This window comes from Drosophila kikkawai, chromosome 2R (assembly GCF_030179895.1).
Source record: "Drosophila kikkawai strain 14028-0561.14 chromosome 2R, DkikHiC1v2, whole genome shotgun sequence".
Lineage (NCBI taxonomy): Eukaryota > Metazoa > Arthropoda > Insecta > Diptera > Drosophilidae > Drosophila > Drosophila kikkawai.
Genome location: NC_091729.1, coordinates 18,517,468 through 18,544,046, shown reverse-complemented (window position 1 = coordinate 18,544,046; position 26,579 = coordinate 18,517,468). Strand labels below are relative to the sequence as shown.

General features: G+C 43.0%; 7 protein-coding genes across 22 annotated transcripts in view; 4 read left to right on the top strand and 3 right to left on the bottom strand.

Moving 5' to 3' along the window:
- The window catches only part of hts (adducin 1-like protein hts), a 31,139-nt gene extending 27,019 nt beyond the window's left edge, over positions 1–4,120 (bottom strand). For 3 of the 7 annotated variants that reach the window (XM_017169532.3, XM_070283572.1, XM_017169534.3), the window contains exons 1-2: positions 3,984–4,120; positions 2,814–3,003 (exon numbers count right to left, since the gene is read on the bottom strand). The gene's annotated coding sequence lies outside the window, so the exon portion shown is untranslated. Of the gene's footprint in view, positions 1–2,813; positions 3,004–3,253; positions 3,413–3,983 lie in introns of those variants that run through there. The other 4 variants (XM_017169529.2, XM_070283570.1, XM_070283573.1 and 1 more) reach the window with 3 other exon arrangements.
- Position 4,121: 1 nt separating this feature from the next.
- On the top strand, positions 4,122–9,855 carry CalpA (calpain A). Of its 5 annotated transcripts, none has more exons than XM_070283577.1 (13): positions 4,122–4,141; positions 5,397–5,584; positions 5,993–6,169; positions 6,229–6,430; positions 6,495–6,615; positions 6,674–7,145; positions 7,204–7,596; positions 7,664–7,782; positions 8,505–8,547; positions 8,600–8,741; positions 8,804–9,034; positions 9,098–9,427; positions 9,492–9,855. In XM_070283577.1, exons 2-13 carry the CDS (start codon positions 5,411–5,413, stop codon positions 9,575–9,577), a joined length of 2,490 nt encoding a protein of 829 aa, XP_070139678.1. In that variant the 5' UTR covers positions 4,122–4,141; positions 5,397–5,410; the 3' UTR covers positions 9,578–9,855. The 5 variants fall into 5 exon arrangements, with proteins under 5 accessions (XP_070139678.1, XP_017025031.1, XP_017025029.1 ...); XM_017169542.3 differs by lacking the exon at positions 4,122–4,141 and adding an exon at positions 4,525–4,544; XM_017169540.2 differs by lacking the exon at positions 4,122–4,141 and adding an exon at positions 4,541–4,607.
- Positions 9,856–10,005: 150 nt separating this feature from the next.
- Positions 10,006–16,896, bottom strand: Fak (protein tyrosine kinase 2 Fak). 5 transcript variants are annotated; one of them, XM_017169527.2, is made up of 18 exons: positions 16,864–16,896; positions 16,140–16,256; positions 15,635–16,074; positions 15,293–15,567; positions 15,121–15,230; positions 14,821–15,047; positions 14,275–14,767; positions 14,079–14,211; positions 13,881–14,013; positions 13,753–13,816; positions 13,615–13,695; positions 13,344–13,548; positions 13,145–13,284; positions 11,987–13,080; positions 11,696–11,779; positions 11,151–11,608; positions 10,983–11,093; positions 10,006–10,918 (listed from the first exon to the last, which is right to left on the bottom strand). In XM_017169527.2, exons 2-18 carry the CDS (start codon positions 16,198–16,200, stop codon positions 10,465–10,467), a joined length of 4,563 nt encoding a protein of 1,520 aa, XP_017025016.1. In that variant the 5' UTR covers positions 16,201–16,256; positions 16,864–16,896; the 3' UTR covers positions 10,006–10,464. The 5 variants fall into 5 exon arrangements, with proteins under 5 accessions (XP_017025016.1, XP_070139676.1, XP_070139677.1 ...); XM_070283575.1 differs by having other exon boundaries at positions 16,691–16,894; XM_070283576.1 differs by having other exon boundaries at positions 16,695–16,894.
- Positions 16,897–16,938: 42 nt separating this feature from the next.
- On the top strand, positions 16,939–21,228 carry Spt5 (Transcription elongation factor subunit Spt5). Of its 2 annotated transcripts, none has more exons than XM_017169536.3 (12): positions 16,939–17,089; positions 17,197–17,614; positions 17,670–17,794; positions 17,855–17,992; positions 18,046–18,496; positions 18,559–18,629; positions 18,692–18,858; positions 18,924–19,096; positions 19,159–19,412; positions 19,485–19,680; positions 19,741–20,467; positions 20,527–21,228. In XM_017169536.3, the coding sequence occupies exons 2-12, from the start codon at positions 17,234–17,236 to the stop codon at positions 21,093–21,095; spliced, it is 3,252 nt and encodes a 1,083-aa protein (XP_017025025.1). In that variant the 5' UTR covers positions 16,939–17,089; positions 17,197–17,233; the 3' UTR covers positions 21,096–21,228. The 2 variants fall into 2 exon arrangements, with proteins under 2 accessions (XP_017025025.1, XP_017025026.1); XM_017169537.2 differs by having other exon boundaries at positions 16,992–17,089; positions 17,200–17,614.
- Positions 21,229–22,103: 875 nt separating this feature from the next.
- On the top strand, positions 22,104–23,229 carry RpL11 (ribosomal protein L11). The gene is made up of 4 exons (XM_017169547.3): positions 22,104–22,129; positions 22,301–22,432; positions 22,502–22,799; positions 23,022–23,229. Exons 1-4 carry the CDS (start codon positions 22,124–22,126, stop codon positions 23,147–23,149), a joined length of 564 nt encoding a protein of 187 aa, XP_017025036.1. The 5' UTR covers positions 22,104–22,123; the 3' UTR covers positions 23,150–23,229.
- A 138-nt stretch (positions 23,230–23,367) lies between these two features.
- Arl6 (ADP ribosylation factor-like 6) lies at positions 23,368–24,600 on the top strand. The gene is made up of 4 exons (XM_017169546.2): positions 23,368–23,907; positions 23,967–24,098; positions 24,152–24,280; positions 24,388–24,600. The coding sequence occupies exons 1-4, from the start codon at positions 23,730–23,732 to the stop codon at positions 24,552–24,554; spliced, it is 606 nt and encodes a 201-aa protein (XP_017025035.1). The 5' UTR covers positions 23,368–23,729; the 3' UTR covers positions 24,555–24,600.
- A 39-nt stretch (positions 24,601–24,639) lies between these two features.
- Positions 24,640–25,887, bottom strand: EloC (elongin C). The gene is made up of 2 exons (XM_017169548.3): positions 25,598–25,887; positions 24,640–24,941 (listed from the first exon to the last, which is right to left on the bottom strand). The coding sequence occupies exons 1-2, from the start codon at positions 25,807–25,809 to the stop codon at positions 24,800–24,802; spliced, it is 354 nt and encodes a 117-aa protein (XP_017025037.1). The 5' UTR covers positions 25,810–25,887; the 3' UTR covers positions 24,640–24,799.
- Between the last annotated feature and the right edge of the window lie 692 nt (positions 25,888–26,579).

Here is a 26,579-nt window from a genome sequence, read left to right as displayed (position 1 = left end):
TTGTTGTTGCTGTTTTATTGATGAGCTGCAGTTGTTTAGCCAGCAGCAACATCTCTCTTTTTTTTAATCTCGCTTGTGTCTCTGTTTTGAAGCTTGGCACGTACGCCTCTTTTATCTACCTCTCTGTTTTCCCCTTTCTCCTACACCCTCCCTCTCTCGCTCTGTTGCATCTTCACTGCAATTGGCTTTGGGGCAACAACAGGGTTCACTTCTTTTTATGTTTTGGGTTTCTGGGAGCCATCAATTTTAAGCGCTTGCTTTTAGACAAATTTGTTTTTGGTGGCAGCTGGGCTTGCCAGACTTTGTTTGTTATGCTTGAGAGTATTGTTACTTCAGGGTGAATTTTAAAAATTGTTTTTTAAACAGTTTTTAAATAGTTGGGATAAAATGTATGGTTTTTTTTTTTAAAGCCGATGTTATTTTCATATTGACAATTATAATAAAAGCGTTTAGAGAAACTGGTTTTTGGCGTCAACAAACAAAAATCAAATGCAAATTATTTAAGAGTTTACTTATATACTTTTAATTTATTTTAACTGATGGTTAAGCCGGGCTTCAAAAAAAATCCCATTTTTTAAGGGATAGACTTAAGAAAGTGCATTAATCAAAGTAAACGTCACAATTATGAAGCCCCCAACCACTACGTTTTCAAATCAATTAATCACCGGCAAGATGTGACGTCAGTGGGAAACTCGATAAGCACACGCTTGGGTAAACAATTTCCAATTCCCAATCAAGAGTCATTAGGTCTGCTGTTAACCCATCAGACAGAAAATGCATTTGCATTGTCGGATTCCGAAGGGAAGGAAAACGGGGGACACGCCTCAATAAAACTTAGAAAGTTAGGATTGAATGCCGGGGATTTCCTACACTTGAAGTGCATTTCTTATCTTTGCATTCTCGCTTCTTATTTCTTCTTTGTTATTGTTTGTGTGTCACCGTTGCTCGATCGGATTTTAGTTTTGTATTTCCGACGCGTCTCAATGCAAACATTTTGTAGGTTAGGTTCTTCAACAATTGTTTACAGTTTTAACTATGCACTTCCTCTCGTTAAAAAGAGACACACGGTCATATATTCTGCCATCTCACTCATTTCATTTCTCACTCTTAAAATCGTAGCGGAAAGCGACAATAAACAACGGGTTTTGTCCTGTTTTTGTTGCTATAGGCACGCTTTTTTTTTCTTTTCGGTGATTTTAATGTTAAATTTAAATACATATAGATACAGATAATGCCTCAACGATTTTCGGAAATTCTCGCAATGCAACTTGCGGTGTGCAACGGAAAAAGGTACACAAAAAAATGAATGAACAATTGAAAAACCTAAACGAACGCGAGTCACGTCTAATTTGCGAATTGAAAACGGACAAACTGAGCAAGAGGAACAAATGAAATAAACACGGGGAAGTGATAAGGGAACGAAAAAGAGGGAAGCATAAGCAATGAATTATAAAGCCCACTGTCCATGTGCCCATTTGTGTGTGTTTGTATTCGAATTAGCAACAAAAGCTAGCCAACAAAAAGAGCAAATTTTCTTCTTTTTGTATTTTTTCACATAAGCAATGTGTGCGAAATGACGTCATGTGGCATACAAAAGGTAGCTGAAATTTATCAGGCGATTTAAAGAGCACGCGAAATGGAATTTTAGATTTTGATACGCAAAGCCCACAGGAAATACTTATAGGAAATCATTATAAAAAGAGAGCTCCAGCTTTAAAGGGGTTACGCGAAAACGGGATCCTTGTACTCATTGTAACATGAAGTAGTTGTTGTTGGGCAGACCCACTTTACAGGTACTTGTATCGGAACCGCAATCTAACCAGAAAGCGTAACAAGAGGCATACCCTTCTGATAAGATTGCCAGGTAACAAAATACAGGCAAACTTCTATAACTGGAATCACCATCGTCACACCATAATTCTAATTCGTTGTCTTTTTAAAATATTTTAAAATTAATGTCAGTCTGTTTTTAATATTAATTAAAACGTTGCTTGGTTTATTAACTTTAGAATTTTGGTATAACATCATGTTTTAACGAAAACAAAAATATACAAAACTGAAACCAACTGCAAGAACACAAAAACCTTTGCTGACATAGAATAACACTAACAAATCGTGTAAACAAGTTTCCAATATTTACAAATCTGTTTATCACTTGTTGCCGCTTTTCGCCATTTACTTGGCTGAAACCGCGAATGGCTTAGAAGAGCGAAAGAGAGGCGGCGGAGACCAGACCAAGAGACCAGCAGTGGAAAAGTGGGTCAAACCGAAACTTGCCAACAGATGCGCGCCAGCAGGCGATTTATTAGCGACAGCCAAGTGCATTAGACACACTCCCGAGATTCGCAATGGTGGCGAGTATTTGCGAGTGGCAACAAATTGCTGATAAAACCTACGGCTGAGACCTCAAAACCAGTATGACGTGCAACTGTATTTCTATAATCTGACAAGCGCATAGAAAGTCTGGGGAAGAGACGCATGAATCATGTGAAAAGGAAAAGCACACGCACACATACAACCCTCACACCCACCCAAAAAGAGAGTGGGGCAGGGAGAGAGAGAAAAGAAAAACGACTAGAACGTCAAGCTCAAAGCATAACAGCAAAGCAAACACACTCGCACGCAGTGTGTTGCGTGTGCTTGACCAAACCCAAAAAACAAAAACAACACTTATTAGAGGAGCACAAAAGATGGCGTCACCACCGGGCAGCAATTGCCGCTCATCATAACAGTAATGGGATGTGCAAGACGATTCAATGTAATATAACGGCTATCCTAGTTGTTCAATAGCCTCCAAGGCGACGGACACTTACCGGTATTCTTCGTTTTTTTCTCGTAGTTCGTAGATCCTCCAGTGGCTGAATCGCTGGCACAGGTCACAAATACAACGGTCACACTCACTATACGTTAGAAGGGGAACGCACGCGTTTTATATTTGTACTCTCGCTCTCGCACTTTGGTTTTCGGCTGCTATTTCGTACAAACACACATATGCCGCAGAGACTATCAAAAGGGGAGGGAGAGGGGAGAGAATTTAATAGAATTAAATTTTTGTGGGATCGAGCAATATTTTCTTTAAAACTTTTAGGAACGCCGCTGCTCGGCTTCGCTTCACTTCAGTAAATAACTGTTAATATGTTTTAAAGATGGCGCCGCTAACGGCACTTTGCACCGCACCAAAAAGGCTAAATAATTCTCTTTAATGCACTGCACTACGGTAGAGTGTGAAAATATCTTTTTAACTTGTACGAACTTAATCAAAAGTCTGCGGACCGACGAACAGCGCACGTTGACAAATGGACGAAGAATGAAACGCAAAAGAGAACCGCGCTGAGAGCGGGCGGGCAGTGTTAGGCAACGTCAAGTGGGTGCAGTCAAAAAACAACAAGCAACTGCTCCCGCTTCGGGATCCGAGTCCGATTTAACTTAATTTGGCGAATAATTAAAGAGTTTCACTTTGAGTGGCAGAAATCTCGGATTGCGCAAAATTGTTCAAGAGAGCCCGTGAGCGAGAGAGGTGAGAGAGACACATCATCCTGCAACGCCCAAATATACCTGTGTGTGCGTGAGAGAGGGAGAGAGTGTCGGGAGGAGAGAGTGTCGGGAGGAACGAATATTTGGAGCAAAGCGTATGGGAAGAATAGCGGTACAAGACAAGTCCTTTTCGCCGCTCTGACCACAAAAAACGCTTCTTTTGGCACTCGTTTCGCACTTTTAGGTATTCATCACAAAAACCATGTCAATTAAGCCGCACTCGTCGATTATGTCATATTATTTATTCACACACAAGCGCCCGCCGCAACATATACACACATTCGTGCGTCTGTATTAACGGCGTCCCATCACCGGCAATGCCGTGAAAAAATCAATGAGCCCTGCGAGGTTGTTGTCGGTATTATAATCCGATTCCTGATATTATAACTGAGTCTTTTTGTGAACACTGAATTCTCCGGCTTGCGGGTGCGAGAAAAACCACTGCTTACAATTTTTAAATGCTGAATTTACGGGAATAAATTCGTTGCGCGTGATGTGTGTGTCGGTGTCTGTTTTATTATTGAAATTCGTCGGAAAAGAGCGTTTTTTCTCCACCACTGCGACTGGTCCCACTGAGGCATTGCCAGACTGCGCGGGGATATCTCAGGTATTCCGCGTTGCCAGACTTTACACATAACTCGCCCGGCAAGCAGTACACGAAGCAGTTCTGCCGGCGTTGCCAGATTTTGCAAAACATTCACAAAAACGTTATCGGTTGCCACTCACAAAGCAACGCCGACACGACGCTGATTATTCGATAACATCTTCTTTTGACATGCAATTTTACGCTGAGCATAATTAAATTTTTGATCTCCGGAGGATATTGCAAATAAAGATTTTATCTACCAAGTTTGAAAAAAAAATTGGATAAAAAATTTGGTTTAAAAAATACCCTATATCAACATGCAATGGCGAGAATATCCAAAACGACAGCACTAACTATTCGATTACTAGTACCGGCAGTCAGGTGTTCGGATCCAGATACTTTATAAATATTTGTTTAGTATCTTGTGAGTAAATATCTTGAGAAGTCCGTATCGTTCCGCTGCTGTTGTGATTTTCGGGGAGTGAAAGTGCGTGATTCGAATATCGCTCTCTCTGGGACAATCAAGGTCTATTTGGAAATGGGATAATATATACATTAAAAGTGATTCAATTGGATGTTCTGGGCATCCGTTCGCATACTCGCCATCACGGAAATGAGCCAGGCTTAAAGAATGCATTAATTACCAAACCAGTTTGGGTTTCGCAGTAGAATTACCAATGAATCTATATACTAGGCGGCCAAACAATCATTCGAATCGGGCAGATGGGGACGGGAACGGGACCCTAAGCATATTTTGCTCCAATTAAAGGCCAATTTACGTTATAATACCCTATATAGTATATAGTAGTTCCGGACTCAATGCCAATGTCACGGCTGGAAATGGGATCTGGGCATGGGAAGTAGCCGAATCTCCCGAATGGCGCACACCCTTTGAGTCAGAGAATCTCATGCTTCCGAATGATGTCACACAATGTAGCATATATAGTATATACATATGTAGCTGAACATATGCGAATGAATTATATTTGGGTGCGAACCGAGGAATTCTTAGTCTCCAAAGTATAATTTCTGTTTGAATAAACCTAATGCTCGTTGCGTGAATTAAAGTAATTTAATTAAACCCGCGAGTCACGTTGGGAATATTAACGCTTAACCCCATATTTGTGCCTCGAGGTGTGTTTTTAATACCCCTGCTAGGCCCATCTGTAAATATGAACGATATACGTTTAGGACTTTGCCAACTAGATATCAATATTGGCGCAACAAATGTATATAGATTGGTTTTTAATCTCTGACGGCACCTCTTTAATTTTAGATACCTGAGCCATCATGGACGACTTGAAGGGATTCTTGAGGCAAGCGGGTCAGGAGTTCCTGAACGCGGCCGGCGAGGCGGCCATGGGAGCTGCCAAGGATGTGGTCGGATCGGTGATCAATGAGATATTCATCAAGAAGGAAGCCGACACCAAGAGGGTTCTGCCGAGCATCAAGAACATGCGAGTTGTAAGTAGAACCCAAGGGTTATCACTCCATCTACTATATACGGGGCCTAGACAAACATACATTTATACGATTCATTGAGATCCACATGCATGTTAACCCAATACATTCCACTCAAACATTAGCAACCATTGCAATCCTCCAAATCTTCTCAAACGTTGTACTATGGGAACGTAAGTACTTACTGCTGTCATCGTTATGGCATTGACACAATTCCGTCCGAAGGATAATGTGCTGCCAAAGTGTCGTACTGTGTGTTGTCCTTGTGTGTGTTTCTTTTTGTGTACAAAGTGTACAAAGCATCAATACTCCTTTTTGAATCCATTACACCAATATACTCTGTACATACAGCTATTACAAGAAAATTGTGAGAGCTTGCGATAAATAACTAATGCCAAGTACTTTCTGTAGCTGGGTGAAAAGAGCTCGAACCTGGGACCCTATTCCGAAGTGCAGGACTTCGAGACCATAAGGAATAGCTGCGTGGCCAGTGGCTCGCTCTTCGAGGATCCCCTTTTTCCGGCTTCGAACGAGTCTCTTCAGTTCTCCCGGCGACCAGATCGTCACATTGAGTGGCTGAGACCTCATGTAAGTTATATATTTTTCCCTGATTTTCTAAAGTATTAATTTAAATTTAATTACTCAAGGAAATTGCCGAAAATCCACAATTTTTTGTGGAGGGCTACTCTCGCTTCGATGTCCAGCAGGGAGAGCTGGGAGATTGCTGGCTCCTGGCTGCCACGGCCAACTTGACCCAGGAATCGAACTTGTTTTTCCGCGTAATTCCACCGGAACAGAGCTTCGAGGATAATTACGCTGGCATCTTCCACTTCCGCTTCTGGCAATATGGTAATTCTGAATTTAAAACTCACTGTAAATCAGTTCTTTAACCGCTTTTGTTTTTAAATAAAAGGTAAATGGGTGGATGTCATAGTGGATGACCGTTTGCCCACCTACAATGGCGAGCTGATGTACATGCACTCCACGGAGAAGAATGAGTTCTGGAGTGCCCTGCTGGAGAAGGCATATGCCAAGTATAACGTTTTACAGAAACTAATAAATAAGATTAATTAATGAACTGTTTTCCCACAGACTTCATGGATCCTACGAGGCCCTGAAGGGAGGCAGCACATGTGAGGCCATGGAGGATTTCACTGGCGGCGTTAGCGAGTGGTACGATCTGAAGGAAGCCCCTGGTAATCTCTTTACAATCCTGCAAAAGGCCGCCGATCGTAATTCCATGATGGGTTGCTCTATCGAACCGGATCCAAATGTATTGGAGGCCGAAACTCCCCAGGGCCTGATACGCGGCCACGCTTACTCCATCACCAAGGTCTGCCTTATTGATATTGTCACGCCAAATCGCCAGGGCAAGATCCCGATGATACGAATGCGTAATCCTTGGGGCAATGAGGCCGAGTGGAATGGCCCTTGGAGTGACAGCTCGCCTGAATGGCGATATATTCCGGAGGATCAGAAGAACGAGATTGGACTCACTTTTGATAGAGATGGCGAGTTCTGGATGTCCTTCCAGGATTTCCTCAATCATTTTGATCGCGTGGAGGTGGGACCTAAAACAATAACATAACATCATAAGAATGTGGCTAATATAAACTCTTTAGATTTGCAATTTGTCGCCAGACTCGCTGACTGAGGATCAGCAGAACAGCGGCAAACGCAAGTGGGAGATGTCCATGTACGAGGGCGAATGGACACCTGGCGTCACTGCCGGTGGTTGCCGCAATTTTCTGGACACTTTCTGGCACAATCCGCAGTATATCATCACGCTGGTGGATCCCGACGAGGAAGATGAGGAGGGCCACTGCACGGTGATTGTGGCTCTGATGCAGAAGAATCGCCGATCGAAGCGGAACATGGGCATGGAGTGCTTGACTATAGGCTTTGCCATCTACAGTCTCAGCGATCGAGAGCTGGAGAACCGTCCGCAGGGCCTGAACTTTTTCAGGTACAAGTCCTCGGTGGGAAGGTCGCCTCACTTTATCAACACTCGAGAAGTAAGTTTTTTTTAATTATTTTAAAATTATTTTGAACCTTAAGTGGGTAACCTGGATTTGATTACAGGTATGCGCTCGCTTTAAATTGCCTCCTGGCCACTACCTGATTGTGCCCTCAACTTTCGACCCGAACGAGGAGGGCGAGTTCATCATTCGAGTGTTCTCCGAGACCCAAAACAACATGGAGTACGTAAATGTAGACAATGACAATAATGAGTTTGTATATTAGAGATAATTCGTTCGTTCGTTCGGGTTTCAAATACTCAAAAGCTTCTAAAGTGCAATATGTGGGTATGTGACTACAGTATATATTTCTAATTTCTAATTTTAGCGCTAGCAATTGTTGAATTAAAATTGTTTGTTACCCTAAAACACATTCCCTTTTGATGGTTAAATGAGGGAGAGAAAAGCATGCTCCTGCTCCTGAATATTTTCTTTTAATTGAACTCTTACAGTATTGTTCTTAAAGTTTTTCTTTTACATTGTCTTAATTTATTAAAAGCTATGTCCGTCTGTCTGTCTGGTTTTAACTTGGCAGAAGTGAACTGAAAGTGGAAAGTTTAAAAGTATTAAGTATAAGCTCAGAGCAAGCTACTTGCAAGTTATTTTGTATCTCAAGAGGTTTTAAGAGGGGCGGTTAGAAAACTCGGCTTATTCTATTTTAAATTCTTGCTTTAATGTATTTTTCCCATGTAACTACTCTACTTATACTATTATTCTAAAGTAACAATAAAGGATATACCCGGATATACCCACAACAACGTATTATATTTTGAAAATGGTCGATCCCCACAACTATTTTGCTTTAAATATTCATTGAAATCCCTTTTTGTAGTGTACACTTGTTTAATTACAACTCGCACATTATTCATCAATCATTTCGCTTTTCACTTTCCACTTTCATTTAGAGAGAATGATGATCATGTGGGTTACGGCGACAAGGCCGATACGGTAAGTAGTTCGTGGCAAACAGGATCGCTTAATTAGGTATTTCTTTTTGAAGATATCTCCCGGATTCCCAACACCAAAGCCCATGGATCCGCAGAAGGAGAGCTTGCGTCGCCTGTTCGATAGCATTGCCGGCAAGGACATGGAAGTGGATTGGATGGAACTGAAGCGTATCCTGGATCATTCAATGAGAGATGGTAAGAAAACACTATATTTCTCAACTCGTAATGTGTCCAATTATTATATATTCTTCTTTAAGATTTGCCAAAACCGGTGGTTTTCAACCGTTTCTCCCCCAATAATGCATTTGAAACCCAGGCTGCTGGTCCTGGGGATATGGATGGTGGCGGTGCCTGTGGTCTTTTGTCCTTGATTTGTGGACCCTTCTTAAAGGGCACGCCCTTCGAGGATCAAATGGGAATGAACGATCAGTCGAACAAAAGGCTAATGGGGGATAATCCAGCAGATGGAGGACCTGTAACAGCAAATGGTAAGAAAGAGACAAAACAGAAAATAAATAAGGAAATATTAATGAATTTACAAAATATTAAAGCAATTGTGGATGAAACCCATGGATTTTCCAAGGACGTTTGCCGCTCCATGGTGGCCATGTTAGATGCTGACAAGTCCGGCAAGCTGGGATTCGAGGAGTTTGAGGTGTTGCTGTCAGAAATTGCCAAATGGAAGGCCATCTTTAAGGTTTACGATACCGAGAACACGGGTCGTGTGTCAGGATTCCAGCTGCGGGAGGCCCTTAACTCAGCTGGCTATCATCTAAACAACCGCGTCCTCAATGCCTTGGGTCATCGTTATGGCTCGCGTGATGGCAAGATTGCCTTTGATGATTTCATCATGTGTGCAGTTAAAATTAAGACATATATTGGTAAAAAAAAAAAGACTAAACATATAAATCTTTGATTATTTATAATAACTTCTTTTTTTTATAGAAATCTTCAAGGAGCAGGACACTGAGAAAAATGAAACGGCCACGTTTACCTTGGAGGAATGGATAGAGCGTACAATATACTCTTAATAAAAGTTCTTCTTGATACTTAAGTTAGCAAATCAACTCGAAGAAATCTACATTTACATGAAATCTCGTTGTCCTAAATCTCCAATATTTTGCATTATACAGTACAAAACAAAGAGTACTTCCGGAGAAGTGTTGTATTTATAGCTTGTCGTTATAAGTGATTTTCATCGAATCTAATGACTCCGCTAAATAATTGTGTTTTTCCTCCCTAAAGAGAATTTATTAAAAGGAATTGTATCTTGAGGCAATGTTAACTTATTAAAGAATTCCACAACCGATATGCTATTTTTAAATTTTTATTTCGAGTTTGTTTAATATATTTAATCATAAATATTTATCAGAAATGACTCCCTCACTGCCTTGCAAGCTTCAGACTAAAATTATTACAAATGATTTTTATATAAACAAAACACAGAAAAAACTCAATCTTTCGTTTAGTAATTCAATTTATTTGTTGTTGTTGTTGTTGTGATCGAGAACCTGGCACCAAATGAATTAGCTCGGAGTAAAGCTTGTATATTGGTAGAATATATAAATCACAATATAAATGTCTTAAAATACACCCAAAACTGATGCAGAATTACATTTTTAGTTGTATTAGATCGGGGTCAAGTTATCTATAAATATTATTACTAGCCAGCTTCTATCTTTTTCATTCAAGAACGTGTGTCTTTGTTTCTTAAATTATTTTGACTACATGACGATGTGAGAATGCGGCCGGCCGAGTTGGGGGGTCTCGTCAAACGTTGAGTAAGTATCTTCGAAGTCTACATATATAAGTGCTTCATACGTAGAGATAAGCGAATTATCCGCTGAATATATATAGAATATATATATATATTTAGGTATGTACAATAGTTTAATCATTAAGTTAATATCTAGAAGAGTTACGCATGGCCATGCAAGGCGGACGTATTGCAATACATGTGCTCCCCTGGGCTACTAAGTGACTCCTCGACAATACGCAAAGGCTCATTTGTCGTCGACCTTGTTGGATCGTCCAGGCCAATGCTCATTCCTCTTGGTAAGCTGCCACTGGAGGAGGTGGCATTTTGCAACTGCAACTGGGAGCTGAAGCTCTGATGCAAATCATTATCGTATATCCCCGTACTTTGTAGCAGATCCCCCGAATTGCTGGACTTGAGATGTCCACCAAAGTCGTTCAGGGTGGTTGTGGTCGTCGTCGAGGTTGACTCAAAACTAGATAAACTGGTGGTGGTCGAATCCCTGGGAACGCTGGCTTGTGGAAATACATGCTGATAACGTTGGCGTATCGAATCGACGACATCGAACAGATTCTTGGCGTCCATGGCCAAGACATGGGCAGCCGATAGCATACTCCTGCAATTTTTTAGAACAAAAACATTAGCTCAGGCACTCTTAAATCATAATGTTTTAAACCCACTTTCGATATTCACAATCCAGGGTTGTGTCGCTGTATTGCTGAGCCAAACGCATGGCTGAGACAAGCTCATGCATATCCTTGGACAGCACTTGATGGGCCATTTGCACTTCCCTGATGAAAATAAGCAATTTAATAAGTTAATTCATATTAATTATAAGTATGGCTTACTTAAGGGCCTGTGCTGGAAACAGCACCGATATTTTGTCCACCGATGTGAGCAGGTTTCTCAACTTGACGCCCACATTCTTAACCAGTTCCAAATAGCCTTCGGTATTGGCTTTTTCCACACCTTGTGACAGCACCATTATTGATTTGACCACCAATGTGGTGGCGCAATAGACTTCGTCATCTGCCCGATTCAGTGGGCGACCACCACCACCAAAGTTTCTGGCATTTTGACCTGCCTGCTGCTCATCGCTCACCGCTGTCAAGCCAGACAAGTGATCCGCCGAAGAGTTGTTTGACTTTAGCGAAAGAAGGTTAGCATTTGGCGTCATGGGCCTTGAGTTGGAGTTGGAGCAGGAGTCGGGCAAGCTAGAGGGTCCGGCGGACATAAAGTCCAGCTTGAACATTTGTGACTGGTGGTCGTTGAGGGATCCATGAGGTATAGAGCTAGATCGCCGCCTCTGAAAGATGTAAAAAAAAGGTATGAATGAATATCGTAAAATATATTGTTTCTTTATTATTATTTGTACGATATTGTTGCTACTTACTTCTTCCTGGATTAACCATTCACTGTCACTATTGCTATCCTTCCGTTGTTGTCGCAGTTTTTCGCCCAAAACATTGTGTTTGGCCTGAAAATTAAAATGAAAATAGTCTAAAATTATTGTAAACAAGATAAGCTTTTAAATTTCATAAACTAAAATATAACATAAAAATCCACTAATATACAAACAATACATACATATATATAAAAAATAATAAGATTCAATCAAATAAGGGAAATAATAGGGTAAGGCAAGCTTTTGGCTGCTGGTAACGAGTCCAATGAAGGGCCAAACCTGATTTCCCATAGCCTCCGCCTGCAAGGTAGCCATGCAAACAGCTCCATCGGATATGTTGGGTCCACACATTGGAACCACATTTTGAGCCCCCGAAAGCATCCATTGTCGCTCCCATTCCCGCTGATTTCGCAGGCTTTCATCATAGTTTTGCGGTGATATAACTCCAAAGGAGTCTTTTGGCATATTTGGCTGTATTCCCTGTATAAACTCTACGGGGGCTTGTGCGTGTGCAAGCTCTACTGGGTGAGGAAGCATCATATTCATCACCGGAGGACTGCAATTAACTTGTTGCTGTTGCTGCTGCTGCTGCTGTTTGGCAGACACACAGGTCTTTAGTCCAACACCACCGAAATCGTAAATTTCCTCGGGCAAAGCTTCACATTCGATAGAGGTTTTCATTTGCTGGCGGTAGGCGTGGAAGTATGTGTTTCGCTCCATGCTCCTTGAGCGCTCTGCTGTATTCGTAAAGTGCGGCGGCTGCGTTGGCTTAGTGTTGTAGAATACTAGATTTTGGGCGGACATCAGTGATTGATGGCGCTCCAGACTGCCACCTTTCGAGTGCATGGGCTTTGCCAGCACCGGTTGGTGCCTCTCCAGGCTGCCATAAAGGCTGTAACCCGTAGCTGTAACCTTTGACACCGCCGGATTAGCTAAATTATCGGCAGCGGCGGCGGCTTGCATTTGTTCCTCAGTGCTGTGGGACGGTGGACAAACGACGAAACTACTCTTTGAAGGCAAACTACCAGTAAACATGTGGGGACTCAGGGGATCGAGAGGGTTAGCTAAAGCGGTTAGAGGATTTGCATTGCTTTGGGTCTTTAGTAGCCTCTCAGACTCTGCAATGGGGTCAAGCTTCAGCATATCTGCTGCCGGTAGCTTGGTGGTCTTAAGCGAAACATTCGATTTGCTGTCATCTAATCCTACGGCTAGAGTATTAAATACCGAAGCTGGTGTGGTGTAGGCCGCCGGATTGATACCCCGCTTCTGGTTCTCCATCATCAGCTTGGCCAACACCGCGGGATTTTGTGCAATGATATAGGTCTGAGGTATCGACGTTGTTTCATCCACTTTTGGCATCAATCCTGTAATATCTGCAAGCAAAACCAGGTTTTTGTTTTAGACGGAAGTTAACTAAATAATTGTTTCTTATTTTACCAGAATCATGCATCGCTCTGGATGGCTTCAGTGGCGGAATGTCGACTTCATCACCGCCCACCCAGGACATGGTAGCCACTCGCCGGTGCTCTCGCTTTAGAGTCTCCGACGAACTGATGCTATCTTCAATAAGAATTTCACTAAGGCAAGAAAATTGAGTTAACCACTGGCAAGTTTTTAACAGTTTCTATGAACTCACTGTAGCGTCTCCTTAATCCTCTTGAAATTCGGTCTTTTGAGGGGTTCGTAGGCCCAGCATTGCGACATCAGTGAGTACAGCCTTGGCGGACAATTCGGAGGTAATGGCAGGCGTTCTCCGTTTTCCAGCTTTGAGATAACATCGCTGTTCTTTACACCTTGAAAAGGTTTCACGCCCAGCATGAGGATTTCCCAAATGCAGACACCTAAACCATAGAGAAAAGGGATGAGAAGAATTTCGGGAAATTATGCCTTATGTCTGCTAAACATACCAAACATCCACACATCGCTGGCTGTGGTGAATCTTCTAAAGTTTATAGACTCCGGGGACATCCATTTAATGGGCAAAGCAACTGGAAAGGTAAGCAAAAGTCATTCTAGTTCCTTGCTAAACTATTGAATTCTCTCACCTGTGGGCGTTGAATGATAATACGACTGATCGGAAACCCAGCGGGATAAACCGAAATCTGCCAACTGTAATGTGAGAAAAAGCCAGGTAATTAAACATTAAACAAATATTTAATGTAGGCACACAAACCTTGACACAAGTTGGCGAGCTGACAAGTACATTACGCGCAGCTATGTCTCGGTGTACGAATTTCTTCGACTCCAAGTAGCTAAGGGCCGTCGATAGTTGGTAACAATACTTAAGCAGAGTTCCATGACTTAATCTGAATATAAAGAGGAATGTTTATAGACATGGAAACTTTACAGGAATGAAGAAATTCCCCCCCACCTTTCGCTATTTGTCTTTAAATAAGCTCGCAGTTCACCAAGCTTAGCCAGCTCCATGACTATCCAAATGGGCATTACGCTGCAAATGCCTATTAAGCGTATAATGTGCGGGTGATCGAACTTCTGCATTATATCTGTAAGATTTCACGAAATTTGTTATATATTTTCCTCACAAAAAAACCTAGTGGTCTACTCACAAGCTTCGGCTAGAAAATTTTCAGTTTTCTCGGGATCATCATTGGCTTTGCATGTCTTAATTGCCACTTGAATGACATCTGGTCTTTGGTCGCTATTACTATCCTTTCCATTGCCCAGCAGGTTCTTGACTTTAGTCGCCGACTTTGGTAGAGTATATGTGCCTACATAAACATCTCCAAACTGGCCCACGCCTATTTTGGCACTCGGTATTATGTGGGCTCTATCCAATTCGTAATTTCGAACAGTGGGCGTTGAATAATCGCCCTCGCCCTCCAACAAACCAATCTCTGCGTAATCATCCGTCAGCATTGGTTTTCCCTGACCCGAAGAAGTCATCAATTTATTCGATTCCAGCTGTGTGGCGTCATTGGGCGATGCCTTCCCGCTATCGTCGCTGGAAGAATTAATCTCACGCTGCCACACCGTAAACTCTAGGTCTTTTGACAACAATCTGCAGTAGCCGTCAATGAGGTCGGCGATACTCTCAGCAGTCTGAAAGCAAAATATATATACTATAAAACAAATAATATATAGGAGACACTCACATTAATTCCATTGCACGTAATAACCAAATCTTCAACATTGTTGGAGGCAGAGATCTTGATCTGCGTCTTGATCTTCTGGCAATTGCAATTGACATCCGATTCTGTGGCATTTTCGCTAGACTTGGGCAGCTTTTCCTTTGGTAGAGTGCACGTTTTAATAGCAACGACATCCTTAAACTGGGCCACATTTGTTAAGCTCGCTTGCGGATGAGTTTGATAAGAGATTCCTAAACAGTTTTAAAGAAAAAAAACTTGAGTTTTAATTGTGAAAAAAAACTTTTTTCCTAGGAAAAACATTACCAATGTGGGGACCGACGTGTAGGATTCCAGAAATATTCCATGCCGAGCTCAGGGTTACCGAGAACTGCTCAAAGTTTGTTAAATATATATTTTTCAAAAGATCAAAGAACCTGGAAATCATAAAGGGTGGATCGTAATTCAATATTCTATATATGGGCAAATGAGTGCTCACCGTGTCAGGTACTCGATGTCGTTGTAATTGTAGACCTTCTTGTAACCGACTTGGATCATTTTCTTAAGATTCTTTGGCTTTGATGTGGCTATCACAGATTGCGGGAGAAAGCTCTTAAATCCGATCTCCTTTTCAATATAGTCAATGTGCTGCTTCTTGTCGGGCGCCTTCACAGTGATATTCTTGAAGTAATGCCGAATTCCCAAACAGCACAGCTGCACCGCCACCTCAGTGTCAATCGAGGTGACATTGGCCTGAATAAAGTCTTCTTTCACCTTGAAAACAAGAATAATGGTTATGGGTTTCGAGGTTCATAAATCGCATTTAGTCCACGCTTTTTACCTGATTGAAGTAGTAGAAGCAAGTGGCCTTGTCCTCGTCGAAAAGGTCCTGAATACTGTTTGGCACGTAGCGCACCCTCAGCTCCACACGCCACACCCTGTTGGCGGTGATCCGGCGACCGTGCTCCTGATGCTGCAGCATGCCCTCATCCAGCTCAGCCTGGTTGTTGGGACAGTCCACGTTCGAGCAGCCGGGCGTCAGTATGTGGCTAAGCACCTTCTGCATGGACGTGCTCCTGGCCAGCCAGATCACCTCCTTGGTGATCATGTTTAGCATGCGACAGGCATACCGCTGGATGCTGGGCTGCTGCTGTCCATCCCTGCCCAGATCCTCGACGGTCTTCCGTATTACATGGAAAACGGTCTCCTTGACGTTGAAGCGAACAGCCTTGAAGCTCTTGTTCGGCATATACACGTGGATGACATACTCCTCGAGGGACACTGGGGAAGAAGACAGAATTCTTGAGATATCTCACGAGACTCAAAGCTCGCATTCTCACACTCACACTCATTTTGGGTGGGCGGCGGTAGACTGTTGTGGCTGCCGCTGGCTTCCGCAGTGTTCATGGTAGTCCACAGTTACCGCACAGGGCGCAGGGATTCCGGATAGACTCTTCTTCAACCTGCGATGACACCACAAGCGGATATATGGGCATATGTTAGGCACCGCGTCACTGATATCGATTGCATCACTCAATAGCTGGCCACGAGTCCTGCAAATGTCGCCCGAATCTTCACAGGTGGAAGGCGCAAAGAGAGACTTTCCCACCCCGTTACGTTTTTTTGTTTTGTGTGGTTGGGAATCGGGAACCACACCTTACTGCCGCAAAGCGAAACACCTCTACTACTCTCTCCCACACTCTCTTGTGACGCCACCAGCAGCACTACGGGCTGTCGTCGATCGCGATCGATATGGCCGAATTCTTTAATCTGGTCGTGGTCGTCGGGAAAGCGAGATATTCGTTATTGCCAAACTCTCGGTTTATGGAAATACACAGTATGTAGTACACACACACACGCACGCCGCCTGTATGTGCATGCATCTGTTTATACATACATACGTAGGTCTGCGCCAGATGTGAGGGGTTGATACTGTTATTAAATTAATTTCTGAGAAAACCAATTCGCGTTGCGGCTCGTTCGTGGCATCGCGAAGTCAAGTGAGCGAATCGGGGGAGTAACGGACTTAAACGGGCGAGAATTGGTTATTTTTGTTAAAAAGGCGATTACTTAGTTCTCCGCAGTAGCCAGTGTGACCAAGTTGTGTAAAGGAAAACCAGACATCGCAGGTAACTAGGTACACTAGTACCTAGGTACATCTAACTGGTCGGAAGCCGTGTGACCATATTTTATTGTGGTATTTTCGTCAAAGTCAAAGACTGCCACATCTGGCGTGGTTGAAAAAGAATTCTTTGCACAATTTAATAGCAAATTGCAGTTAAAAGTGGAATAAGTAGTAAGTTTTTACCTGTCGTAAGCAAAGCAGCCACTAGCCAGTCCATAGAACTATATTTGCATTAGAAGAACTTGGCAGGATTAAACTTATTTATGGATTTTTCCCAGCAGCACCCGCACACGTTTACACATCTCGGGGACTGAAATGTCGGACTCTGAAGTAAGCAATATGTCGGACAGTGGCTCCGAGGATGGCTCCATATCCAACAAGTCACAGCGGTCGCAGCGCAGCGTCAGATCCAAATCGGGCTTCCGGTCGCGATCGCGGTCCAGGTCCGCCTCCAGATCAGCTTCGCGGTCCCGTTCCCGCTCCCAGTCGGGTCATTCGCGGTCGGGATCGGAGTCACCGCAGCGTAGGAACCGTGGGAAAAGCGATGAGTCTGGCGAGGAGGAGGAGGAGCCGCCGGGCGAAGACATTGATTCCGAGGAGTACGAAGAGGAGGAGAATGAGGACCACCCGAGGAAAAAGAAGAAGAAGGAGCGATTCGGTGGCTTCATCATTGACGAGGCCGAAGTGGATGATGAGGTGGGTGTAACACAAATGGACATTTTAACTTGATATAACTCAATTTACCCTGTAGGTCGACGAGGACGACGAGTGGGAAGAGGGTGCCAACGAGATTGGCATTGTCGGTAACGAGATTGACGAATTGGGGCCCACGGCCAGGGATATTGAAATCCGACGAAGAGGCACAAACCTTTGGGAGTATGTATAACTATATTTTTGTAAAAGAAAACGCAATCTTATGAAATTCCCTTAATTCAGCACTCAAAAGGAAGACGAAATCGAAGAGTATCTCCGTAAAAAATACGCTGACGAGTCTATAGCCAAGCGACGCTTTGGCGATGGCGGAGAGGAGATGTCGGACGAGATAACCCAGCAGACCCTGTTGCCGGGCATCAAGTAAGATCACAAACGGCATTCCAGGAACATTATTATATTCCCCATGCTCACAGGGATCCCAATCTGTGGATGGTAAAATGCCGAATCGGAGAAGAGAAAGCCACGGCCCTGCTGCTAATGAGAAAGTTCTTAACCTACTTGAACACCGATGATCCGCTGCAAATCAAATCGATTATCGCTCCCGAGGGTGTCAAGGGTTACATTTATCTGGAGGCCTACAAGCAGACGCATGTCAAAACGGCCATTGACAATGTGGGCAATCTTCGAATGGGCAAATGGAAGCAGGAGATGGTGCCCATCAAGGAAATGACAGACGTCCTCAAGGTGGTCAAGGAGCAGGTTGGCCTCAAGGTCAAGCAATGGGTTCGCCTAAAGCGCGGCCTCTACAAGGATGACATTGCACAGGTGGACTATGTGGATTTGGCCCAAAATCAAGTGCATCTAAAGCTACTGCCACGCATCGATTACACAAGAATGCGAGGAGCATTGAGGACGACAGCAACGGTATAAACTGGGTTCATCAAGAATTATGAATGAATATAAAGTGAAAATACACTTTTTTTTAGGAGAGTGACGATAGCAAGCGCAAGAAGAAACGTCGTCCTCCAGCCAAGCCTTTTGATCCAGAAGCCGTGAGGTAAACAAAACTGCTATCCTTTGTTATAAAGCTCTTCCTTATTAAGTCATTTAATCTTGTAGGGCAATTGGAGGCGAAGTCCACTCCGATGGCGACTTCTTGCTCTTCGAGGGCAACCGATATTCTCGCAAGGGCTTCCTCTACAAGAATTTTACCATGTCAGCCATTCTGTCGGACGGTGTAAAGCCCACTCTGGCCGAACTAGAACGCTTTGAGGAATCTCCAGAGGGTAAACAAATATAAAACTATATTCCTCCCAACTAATATTAATTCGCACTTGGCTCTCATTTACAGAGGTCAACTTGGAAATTCTTGGCAGCATTAAGGATGATCCCACTTCAACCCATTCGTTCTCAATGGGTGACAACGTTGAAGTTTGCATTGGCGACTTGGAAAACCTGCAGGCCAAAATTGTGGCCATTGACGGCACTATGATTACGGTCATGCCCAAACATCAGGATCTTAAGGTTTGTTTTAACAACAAAAAACGAATGTGATTTAGTACTACAAGTATTTTGTGTGTTTTCAGGATCCTTTGATCTTCAAAGCCAGTGAATTGCGCAAATATTTCAAGACAGGCGATCATGCCAGGGTCTTGGCTGGTCGTTATGAGGGCGAAACCGGTCTCATCATTCGCGTTGAGCCTCAGCGAGTGGTCCTGGTATCGGATTTGACCAACCACGAGCTGGAGGTGTTGCCCAGGGACTTGCAGTTGTGTTCCGATGTGGCCACCGGTGTCGATTGTCTCGGTCAGTTCCAGTGGGGAGACTTGGTGCAACTCGAGTGAGTTTCTATTTAATTTCTTTTGTTTGTGTGAGGCAACCTCTGATATCTAATATCATCGATATCATTTAGTTCCCAGAATGTGGGCGTTATCGTGCGTCTGGAGCGCGAGAACTTCCATGTGTTGGGCATGAATGGAAAGTGCATTGAGTGCAAGCCAACTGCCTTGCACAAGCGAAGGGAGAACCGTAATACCGTGGCCCTGGATGCAGACCAGAACCAGATTCGTCGCCGTGACATTGTCAAGGTTATGGAGGGTCCTCATGCTGTAAGTAATTCCATAAAATCCCTTTCATTAGCATATCGCTTAGCAGAGACTCTCTTGCAGGGCCGTTCCGGTGAGATTAAGCACCTGTACCGCAGTCTGGCCTTTCTCCATTGCCGCATGTACACGGAGAATGGCGGAATATTTGTCTGCAAGACGCGGCACTTGCAGCTGGCGGGAGGCAGCAAGACCAATGTGAATAATGCGGGTACCCTGGGTGGCCTGGGTTTCATGTCGCCGCGCATTCAATCACCCATGCATCCTTCCGGCGGTCGGGGCGGAGCTCGAGGTGGGGCACGTGGCGGCCGGGGCGGATTCCGTGTCACCCGAGATCGCGAAATTCTGGGTAAAACCATCAAGATCAGTGGAGGACCCTACAAGGGCGCTGTGGGTATTGTTAAGGACGCAACCGAGAGCACAGCTCGCGTAGAGCTGCATACCTCATGCCAGACGATTTCTGTGGACCGGAATCATATTGCCATTGTGGGAGTGCCCGGAAAGGAGGGCAGTGTTTCCACTTATGGACGAACCCCAGCTCGTACTCCCGGCTATGGAGCCCAGACGCCCAGCTACACTGCTGCCGGATCAAAGACTCCGTTGGTGGGAAGCCAAACACCCAACTGGGATACGGATACTCGTACTCCTTATGGTACAATGACACCGTCTCACGATGGCAGCATGACGCCACGTCACGGAGCTTGGGATCCGACTGCAAACACTACGCCGGCCAGGAACAACGACTTCGATTATTCCCTTGAGGAGCCCAGCCCCAGCCCGGGCTACAATCCAAGTAAGAGTTTTTACCGTTTGTTGTTTTAAAACGTTTTCTAATCCCTGCTGATTTTTTAGGTACTCCTGGCTATCAGATGACTTCCCAGTTTGCACCCCAAACACCTGGCACTCTTTACGGATCAGATAGGAGCTATAGCCCCTTCAATCCCAGCCCAAGCCCAGCTCCGTCGCCCTATCCTGTTGGCTACATGAACACTCCTTCGCCATCGACTTATTCTCCGAATACTCCGGGTGGCATACCGCAGTCTCCGTACAATCCCCAGACACCCGGAGCCAGCCTGGACTCCTCAATGGGCGACTGGTGCACCACGGACATTGAGGTTCGCATCCACACCCACGACGACACCGATCTCGTGGGGCAAACTGGCATTATCCGCACGGTTTCCAATGGCGTGTGCTCGGTATTTTTGCGCCAGGAGGACCGTAGTGTGTCCATTGTCAGTGAGCATCTGGCTCCAGTGCCACCCAACAGTGGTGATGAGTTTAAGGTCATCTACGGCGAGGAGCGCGAGTCCGTTGGCAGGGTGCTGTCCAAGCAGGAGGGCGATGTGCTCGTCTGTAAGATAAACGACGAGGTTAAGATGATACCCGTTAACCACCTCTGCAAAATGAAATCCATTGATTAAGCTCTGAAAAGAAAATATGTTTATGTTTACCTTTTCGTAATTGACGAAAGCATCTTTAAAATTCAAATATTATACAAATATTAATTCAAATAAACAATAATCGCACGTTTATTAAAGGAATGTAGATTAACCCAAAAAAACGTTGTTTGCTTTAATCTCAAATAATTTGTATTTTGCAGCTGTGTTTTATACGATTTAAAAGTATTTTTTTGAAATTTTATTTACGATTAAAAAGTATTTTTTTGTATTTGAAATTTTATAAAAACCAAATTTATATGTGCTATATATAAGTACTTGTTCTTAATGATCAAATTACAAACGGTATTTATCGATCTATTCGGAAAACTTTAAAAGAATTATAGATGAACCAGTTCGTATTTAGAAGTTTGCGGGAAAAATATGAAAACAGCGTAATTCTAGCTTTTTTGTAATGCACTGACGAGCTATCGATACACATTCAGTCATATCGATGTTTCTCCATCTCTACCCACGATAGTTAAGCTCACAAACATTTAAGGTATTCTTCCACGCAAATGAAATATTATGGATATTCACTCCAAGCGAAAGAATTTTATATATGTACGATTTTCGTTATTAACTGGAAAAAATCTAATTCTTCCAGTTCTCCGTTCCCGGCATCATTCCAAAAGACTCTATGTTCCACATCCATTTTCAGTAAATTTGGCTGATTGGACTTCAATTGGTCTAATTTGTTTATTCAGCTTGGCGCTGCCACCTTATTGGAACAGAGTCAAACCGATGTGGCAGCTCCGTTTCACTTTGTTTACAAGAATTATTTTGCTATTATTATGTGACAGTTGTGCCAAGCATTCGCCCAACTAGCTAAAGAAACCGCAGTGATCAGCAATTCAGTTTTTTGGCTAAACAAAGCCAATAAAATATATAAATCCGGTTATATCGACTCACGATATATTGGTAGATAGAAACAATCGATATATCGATATTTGATACATCTTTGACAACCCTAATCTACTTCTTCCTCTTTCCTTTCTTTCCTAAAAACCATAATGGCGGTAGGTTTAGGGAAAATTTTGGAATTTCTAACTGCTGGCATCGACGATAATTCCACTGCCTTTGCGAAATGTTAAAGTGCGAATGCGACGTGCAAGCCCTCGAAATGCCGACCGAAATGTTATTTTGCGAGTTTCCGGCCCCCAAGTGACGATTTCCATTGATTGTTTCAGGCCGTTGCTAAGAAGGAACCCAAGATTAAGCGCGACCCGGCGAAGAACCCGATGCGGGATCTGCACATCCGCAAGCTGTGCCTGAACATCTGCGTGGGAGAGTCCGGTGATAGGCTCACCCGTGCCGCCAAGGTAGGCTAGTTGAATTTATCACCGGTGTGCTGCTGGAAGCTAACTAAAACGCCGTGTCTACTTCCACAGGTGCTGGAGCAGCTGACTGGTCAGCAGCCAGTGTTCTCCAAGGCCCGCTACACAGTGCGTTCCTTCGGAATTCGTCGTAATGAGAAGATCGCTGTGCACTGCACGGTGCGTGGCGCCAAGGCCGAGGAGATTCTGGAGCGTGGCCTGAAGGTCCGCGAGTACGAGCTGCGTCGCGACAACTTCTCCTCCACCGGCAACTTCGGTTTCGGCATCCAGGAACACATCGATCTGGGCATCAAGTACGATCCCTCCATCGGTATCTATGGTCTGGACTTCTACGTCGTTCTCGGCCGCCCAGGTAAGCATTTTGATTCGGAATTCCCCCCTGATTTCGTGCACTTAATTAGGTATCTCAGCTAAACGAGGCTCTGATGCTCAGTGAATGTGCGCAAATAAAAGAAGATGTGCTTAGCTGGACTTGTTTGTTCTCCTTTCAAGGCCACACGGTACAATTTCAACAGTCGCGCACTCTTAAAATCATTTTGAAGCTTACTAACTGGTGGTCATTCTTGAATTTCAGGCTACAACGTGAACCACAGGAAGCGCAAGTCCGGCACCGTGGGCTTCCCCCACCGCCTGACGAAGGAGGATGCCATGAAATGGTTCCAGCAGAAATACGATGGCATCATCTTGAACAGCAAGAAGTAGAAGCACTCTACCCGTAACCATGTTTTTTAAGAAGAATTCTACAATAAACCTTGGCCTGTGTCAACTCGTAAAACTTATAATGTCTGATATCAGTATTTATCAAGAAGTCAGGCGGGCGTAGCTTCAAAAGTGTGTCAGTGTTCGAAGGTATTCAATGGTTTCTTAATCTCTTGGACACGTTTTTAAGGTTACTTGTGATTAGTTTAGGAAGCCCTTGAGTGAGGCAATCAGGTGGCTATTCCTTTAAATTTTAATATTTTTAATGGATTTAGAGCTTTTGCAATGTTTGGTTAAGTGCATTTCAAGTGTTTTAAACTTTGTGTTTTGTAATTAAAGCCATGAAGGCTTTCGGAGTTTGGTCCTTAGCCATGTTCAATGTCAAGCCTGTGGTGAACTTGAAAATTTTGTGTGTGTGGGAGAGACTCTGAAGCGGAAGCCAAAGTTGAAGGTGGCCGAAAGTTTCAATAAATCGATGCCAACACCATGCGGTTGCCATGGCAATTGAAAGTCCTTTGCAGGGCCAAACACGTCAGAAATATAGCCGTAAACAAAATAAAACTGATGCCAGTCCAATACCAAAATGGGAATGTTGCACAATTTGGCTGACTTGATAAAGATTAAAAAGGATAAAATGACAATTCTGGTGCTGGGCCTAAACAACAGCGGCAAGTCCTCGATAATCAATCACTTTAAAAAGTCCAGCGAACAGACGTCCATTGTTGTGCCAACAGTGGGCTTTATGGTGGAGCAGTTTTACAGTAAGTGTGTGTGGAATATATAGAGGTCCTATAATTGTGAACTCATCACCCTGGAGCAGGCATGGCTGGCGTTAGCATAAAGGCAATCGATATGTCTGGAGCTACGCGGTACCGAAACCTTTGGGAGCACCAGCTTAAAAATTGTCATGGAATTATATACGTCATCGATTCCAGCGACCGCATGAGATTCGGTATTGACCAATCATTTCAAAACCTTTTCCATTGCTGAAAGTTTCCATTTCAGTTGTGGTCAAGGATGAGCTGGATCTTGTATTGCAGCATCCAGATTTATGCAACCGAATAGTGCCAATTCTCTTCTATGGAAATAAGTCGGACATGGAGGACTCCCTGTCGAGTGTGAAAATAGCAGCAGGTACAGAAAATAATGCTTTTCAAGTGCTACAAAGATGCCTTTTTTCATACCTACATATAGACTTTCATTAATTTCGGTTTCTTATTTTCATATTCGGCCTGTTTCAGCTCTGAGACTGGAGAACATCAAAGAGAAACCCTGGCACATTTGCTCAAGTAATGCTATCTCTGGTGAGGGTCTTGGCGAAGGTGTCCAATGGCTTATCCAGCAAATGCGTTTTGCCATGCTTAACAACAAAGATGCCGCCAAGGCCAGGTCTAAACACTCTAAATAGATCTTCACATTTTTACTACTCTCTTCTTAATGTTAAATTAAAATAAACATTGTTTTTATCGGAAAATGAGTATTACCAAGATGAATTTTTTTTTTAGGAAATCAACAGAAATTTATTTTTTCGCAGGGACAATCTATTCGTTTCATTACAAATTAACACAGGCGAAGATGGCCAAGCAGGTTGGCTTTCCCTTCGTTAAATGGTAAATAATATATGTAAATTCAAATTAACCAATATTATTTAATTTAGCAGTCTAAGAAGTTAGCCGCCATCAAAAGTTCTAGTGCGATCTCGGGTGCGATAGGGAATTCGGGTATTTCGGTAGAACTATTGGTGTAACGCACTTTATAGGTGAAGTACATGCAGACCTTTTGTAAGACGTGGGATCTGAAAAGAAATCGAGATGGTTAATAGTTGTAAATAGTATTTTAGTTAATGGGATTATGCAATTAGTAGATTAGCAGATAGTTCTAAGGGAAAATGTCGCAATGTGTAAGCTTTCGAAGCCTGTACAGATATGGCAAGAAAATTAGCGCCAGGGAACACATAATTCTATACACGAATGTATTTAAATTAAAATTTAAACAATTGATTTGCTAACAGAGTTAATATATTAATTATTGTTATGAAGTATTTCTTTTTATTTCTTTGTGACGAAGCTCTTAAAGTAAATGGTCTATATATAGAGTCCTTCACTATGGAATTATTCATCTTTCTTGGAGAGTGAAAATCCATGAAATTAAAAGCTTTTCGTGTATAATTTTAGTAACAATTGGAAGTTATGGCTTTGCCTTATTTAACTAGCAAAGATTACAATATAACAGAGCCTAGATTAAATCGTTCCTAGCGATCTTTGTAATCCCTAGACTTTAGCTTGGGGCCCTGCCTGGCGCCACCTATGTACATGTATGCGTGTGTATATATATGCATACATATTTATGTGTGAGCGAATTTGTCGCCGGTCAATAGGTCACCGGATGACTTGGCGCTGCCCAGGTGGCAAAGCAACTGCCGGTGGCCCTCAGGCGGGGTCTTTTACTTACGGAATCTCCCGGAAATGCACTTCGTTAGCCTCGTTCTCGGCAAACTGGCCAGGGCCCGACAACATCGCCCGGATTGTGCCGGAGGTGAGAGCGTGTTCCCGTTTCACAACGAATTCGTGGCCGTCCGAGGAAATCAGCTTCACGTACATGGCATCCGGCCCCTCGCATCCGCCATAGATTTTGTCGCCGCGCTGCTCGTCCATTGCTATCATCGAAATTGCTATTTCGAGGATTAAAAATGCTCGCAAAAATATTTTTTTTTTTACTTTAGGGCTGGGAAAACGTCGATGTCACCATCGAACTAATCGATATTTTCGGATTATGGTTATCGCTTATCGGTGTTGATTTTTTTCAGTTGGCTGCTATTGGTCACACTTCCAGCGTTGCCGGAATTTTCAAGAAAAATCCTCGGTTTCAGAATTTTCCGCGCTTGCCGTCATTTTCCACAGATAAGCGCTTTAGTTGAAAGGAAAACTCTATGGAGCACTTGGCAAAACTGTGTTTTCTTGGGAAAACCTCCAGATTTTTGCAGACTAATTTTAATTTAACCATATTTAGATTTATATTAAAATTTAAAATTAATTTACTTAATTATTTAGGAAACTGGATTTATTTTTTTAGCTGTTTATTTTTGTTAATCCATTTTTTTTGTCATAAAAAAATGGCACCACTATTTGCAACAACAAAATAAATTTTTATAATTAAAATAAAACCTAAATAACTAATTTTATTATAATTGGGTTTATTCAAAAAAAAAAAAATAAAACGAATTTATGATTTAATTGGGTAATTTACTTTGCGAAATCGAATGAAGGTTATGAGCTATGAGTCATAATTTGTGACATATGCTCTCAAAATAGACTCAACCTGCCAATGTACAAGTACATCTTAATAAAATACGTGTGGGAAATTGTAGATTGAAGTAAATTTAGCAAAAAAACCAGACACAAGGCCATATTTAAGCTTGCAGTCGACAAAAAAT

Excerpts from the sequence above, each read along its gene's own strand:
- RpL11 (XM_017169547.3), top strand. Across the intron at positions 22,433-22,501 it reads GGCTCACCCGTGCCGCCAAG|GTGCTGGAGCAGCTGACTGG; the intron begins GTAGGCTAGTTG and ends CTACTTCCACAG. Across the intron at positions 22,800-23,021 it reads CGTCGTTCTCGGCCGCCCAG|GCTACAACGTGAACCACAGG; the intron begins GTAAGCATTTTG and ends CTTGAATTTCAG.
- Fak (XM_017169527.2), bottom strand. The coding sequence starts at position 16,200 with ATGAACACTGCGGAAGCCAGCGGCAGCCACAACAGTCTACCGCCGCCC. Across the intron at positions 13,549-13,614 it reads CAGCGATGTGTGGATGTTTG|GTGTCTGCATTTGGGAAATC; the intron begins GTATGTTTAGCA and ends TCTATGGTTTAG. Across the intron at positions 13,081-13,144 it reads CAGAGCGATGCATGATTCTG|ATATTACAGGATTGATGCCA; the intron begins GTAAAATAAGAA and ends TTTTGCTTGCAG.
- EloC (XM_017169548.3), bottom strand. The coding sequence starts at position 25,809 with ATGATAGCAATGGACGAGCAGCGCGGCGACAAAATCTATGGCGGATGC. Across the intron at positions 24,942-25,597 it reads GTGCATTTCCGGGAGATTCC|ATCCCACGTCTTACAAAAGG; the intron begins GTAAGTAAAAGA and ends ATTTCTTTTCAG.
- Spt5 (XM_017169536.3), top strand. The coding sequence starts at position 17,234 with ATGTCGGACTCTGAAGTAAGCAATATGTCGGACAGTGGCTCCGAGGAT. Across the intron at positions 19,681-19,740 it reads TTATGGAGGGTCCTCATGCT|GGCCGTTCCGGTGAGATTAA; the intron begins GTAAGTAATTCC and ends ACTCTCTTGCAG. Across the intron at positions 20,468-20,526 it reads CAGCCCGGGCTACAATCCAA|GTACTCCTGGCTATCAGATG; the intron begins GTAAGAGTTTTT and ends CTGATTTTTTAG.
- Arl6 (XM_017169546.2), top strand. The coding sequence starts at position 23,730 with ATGGGAATGTTGCACAATTTGGCTGACTTGATAAAGATTAAAAAGGAT. Across the intron at positions 23,908-23,966 it reads TATGGTGGAGCAGTTTTACA|GCATGGCTGGCGTTAGCATA; the intron begins GTAAGTGTGTGT and ends ACCCTGGAGCAG. Across the intron at positions 24,281-24,387 it reads GAGTGTGAAAATAGCAGCAG|CTCTGAGACTGGAGAACATC; the intron begins GTACAGAAAATA and ends GGCCTGTTTCAG.
- CalpA (XM_070283577.1), top strand. The coding sequence starts at position 5,411 with ATGGACGACTTGAAGGGATTCTTGAGGCAAGCGGGTCAGGAGTTCCTG. Across the intron at positions 8,742-8,803 it reads GGATCATTCAATGAGAGATG|ATTTGCCAAAACCGGTGGTT; the intron begins GTAAGAAAACAC and ends TTCTTCTTTAAG. Across the intron at positions 9,428-9,491 it reads TAAAATTAAGACATATATTG|AAATCTTCAAGGAGCAGGAC; the intron begins GTAAAAAAAAAA and ends TTTTTTTTATAG.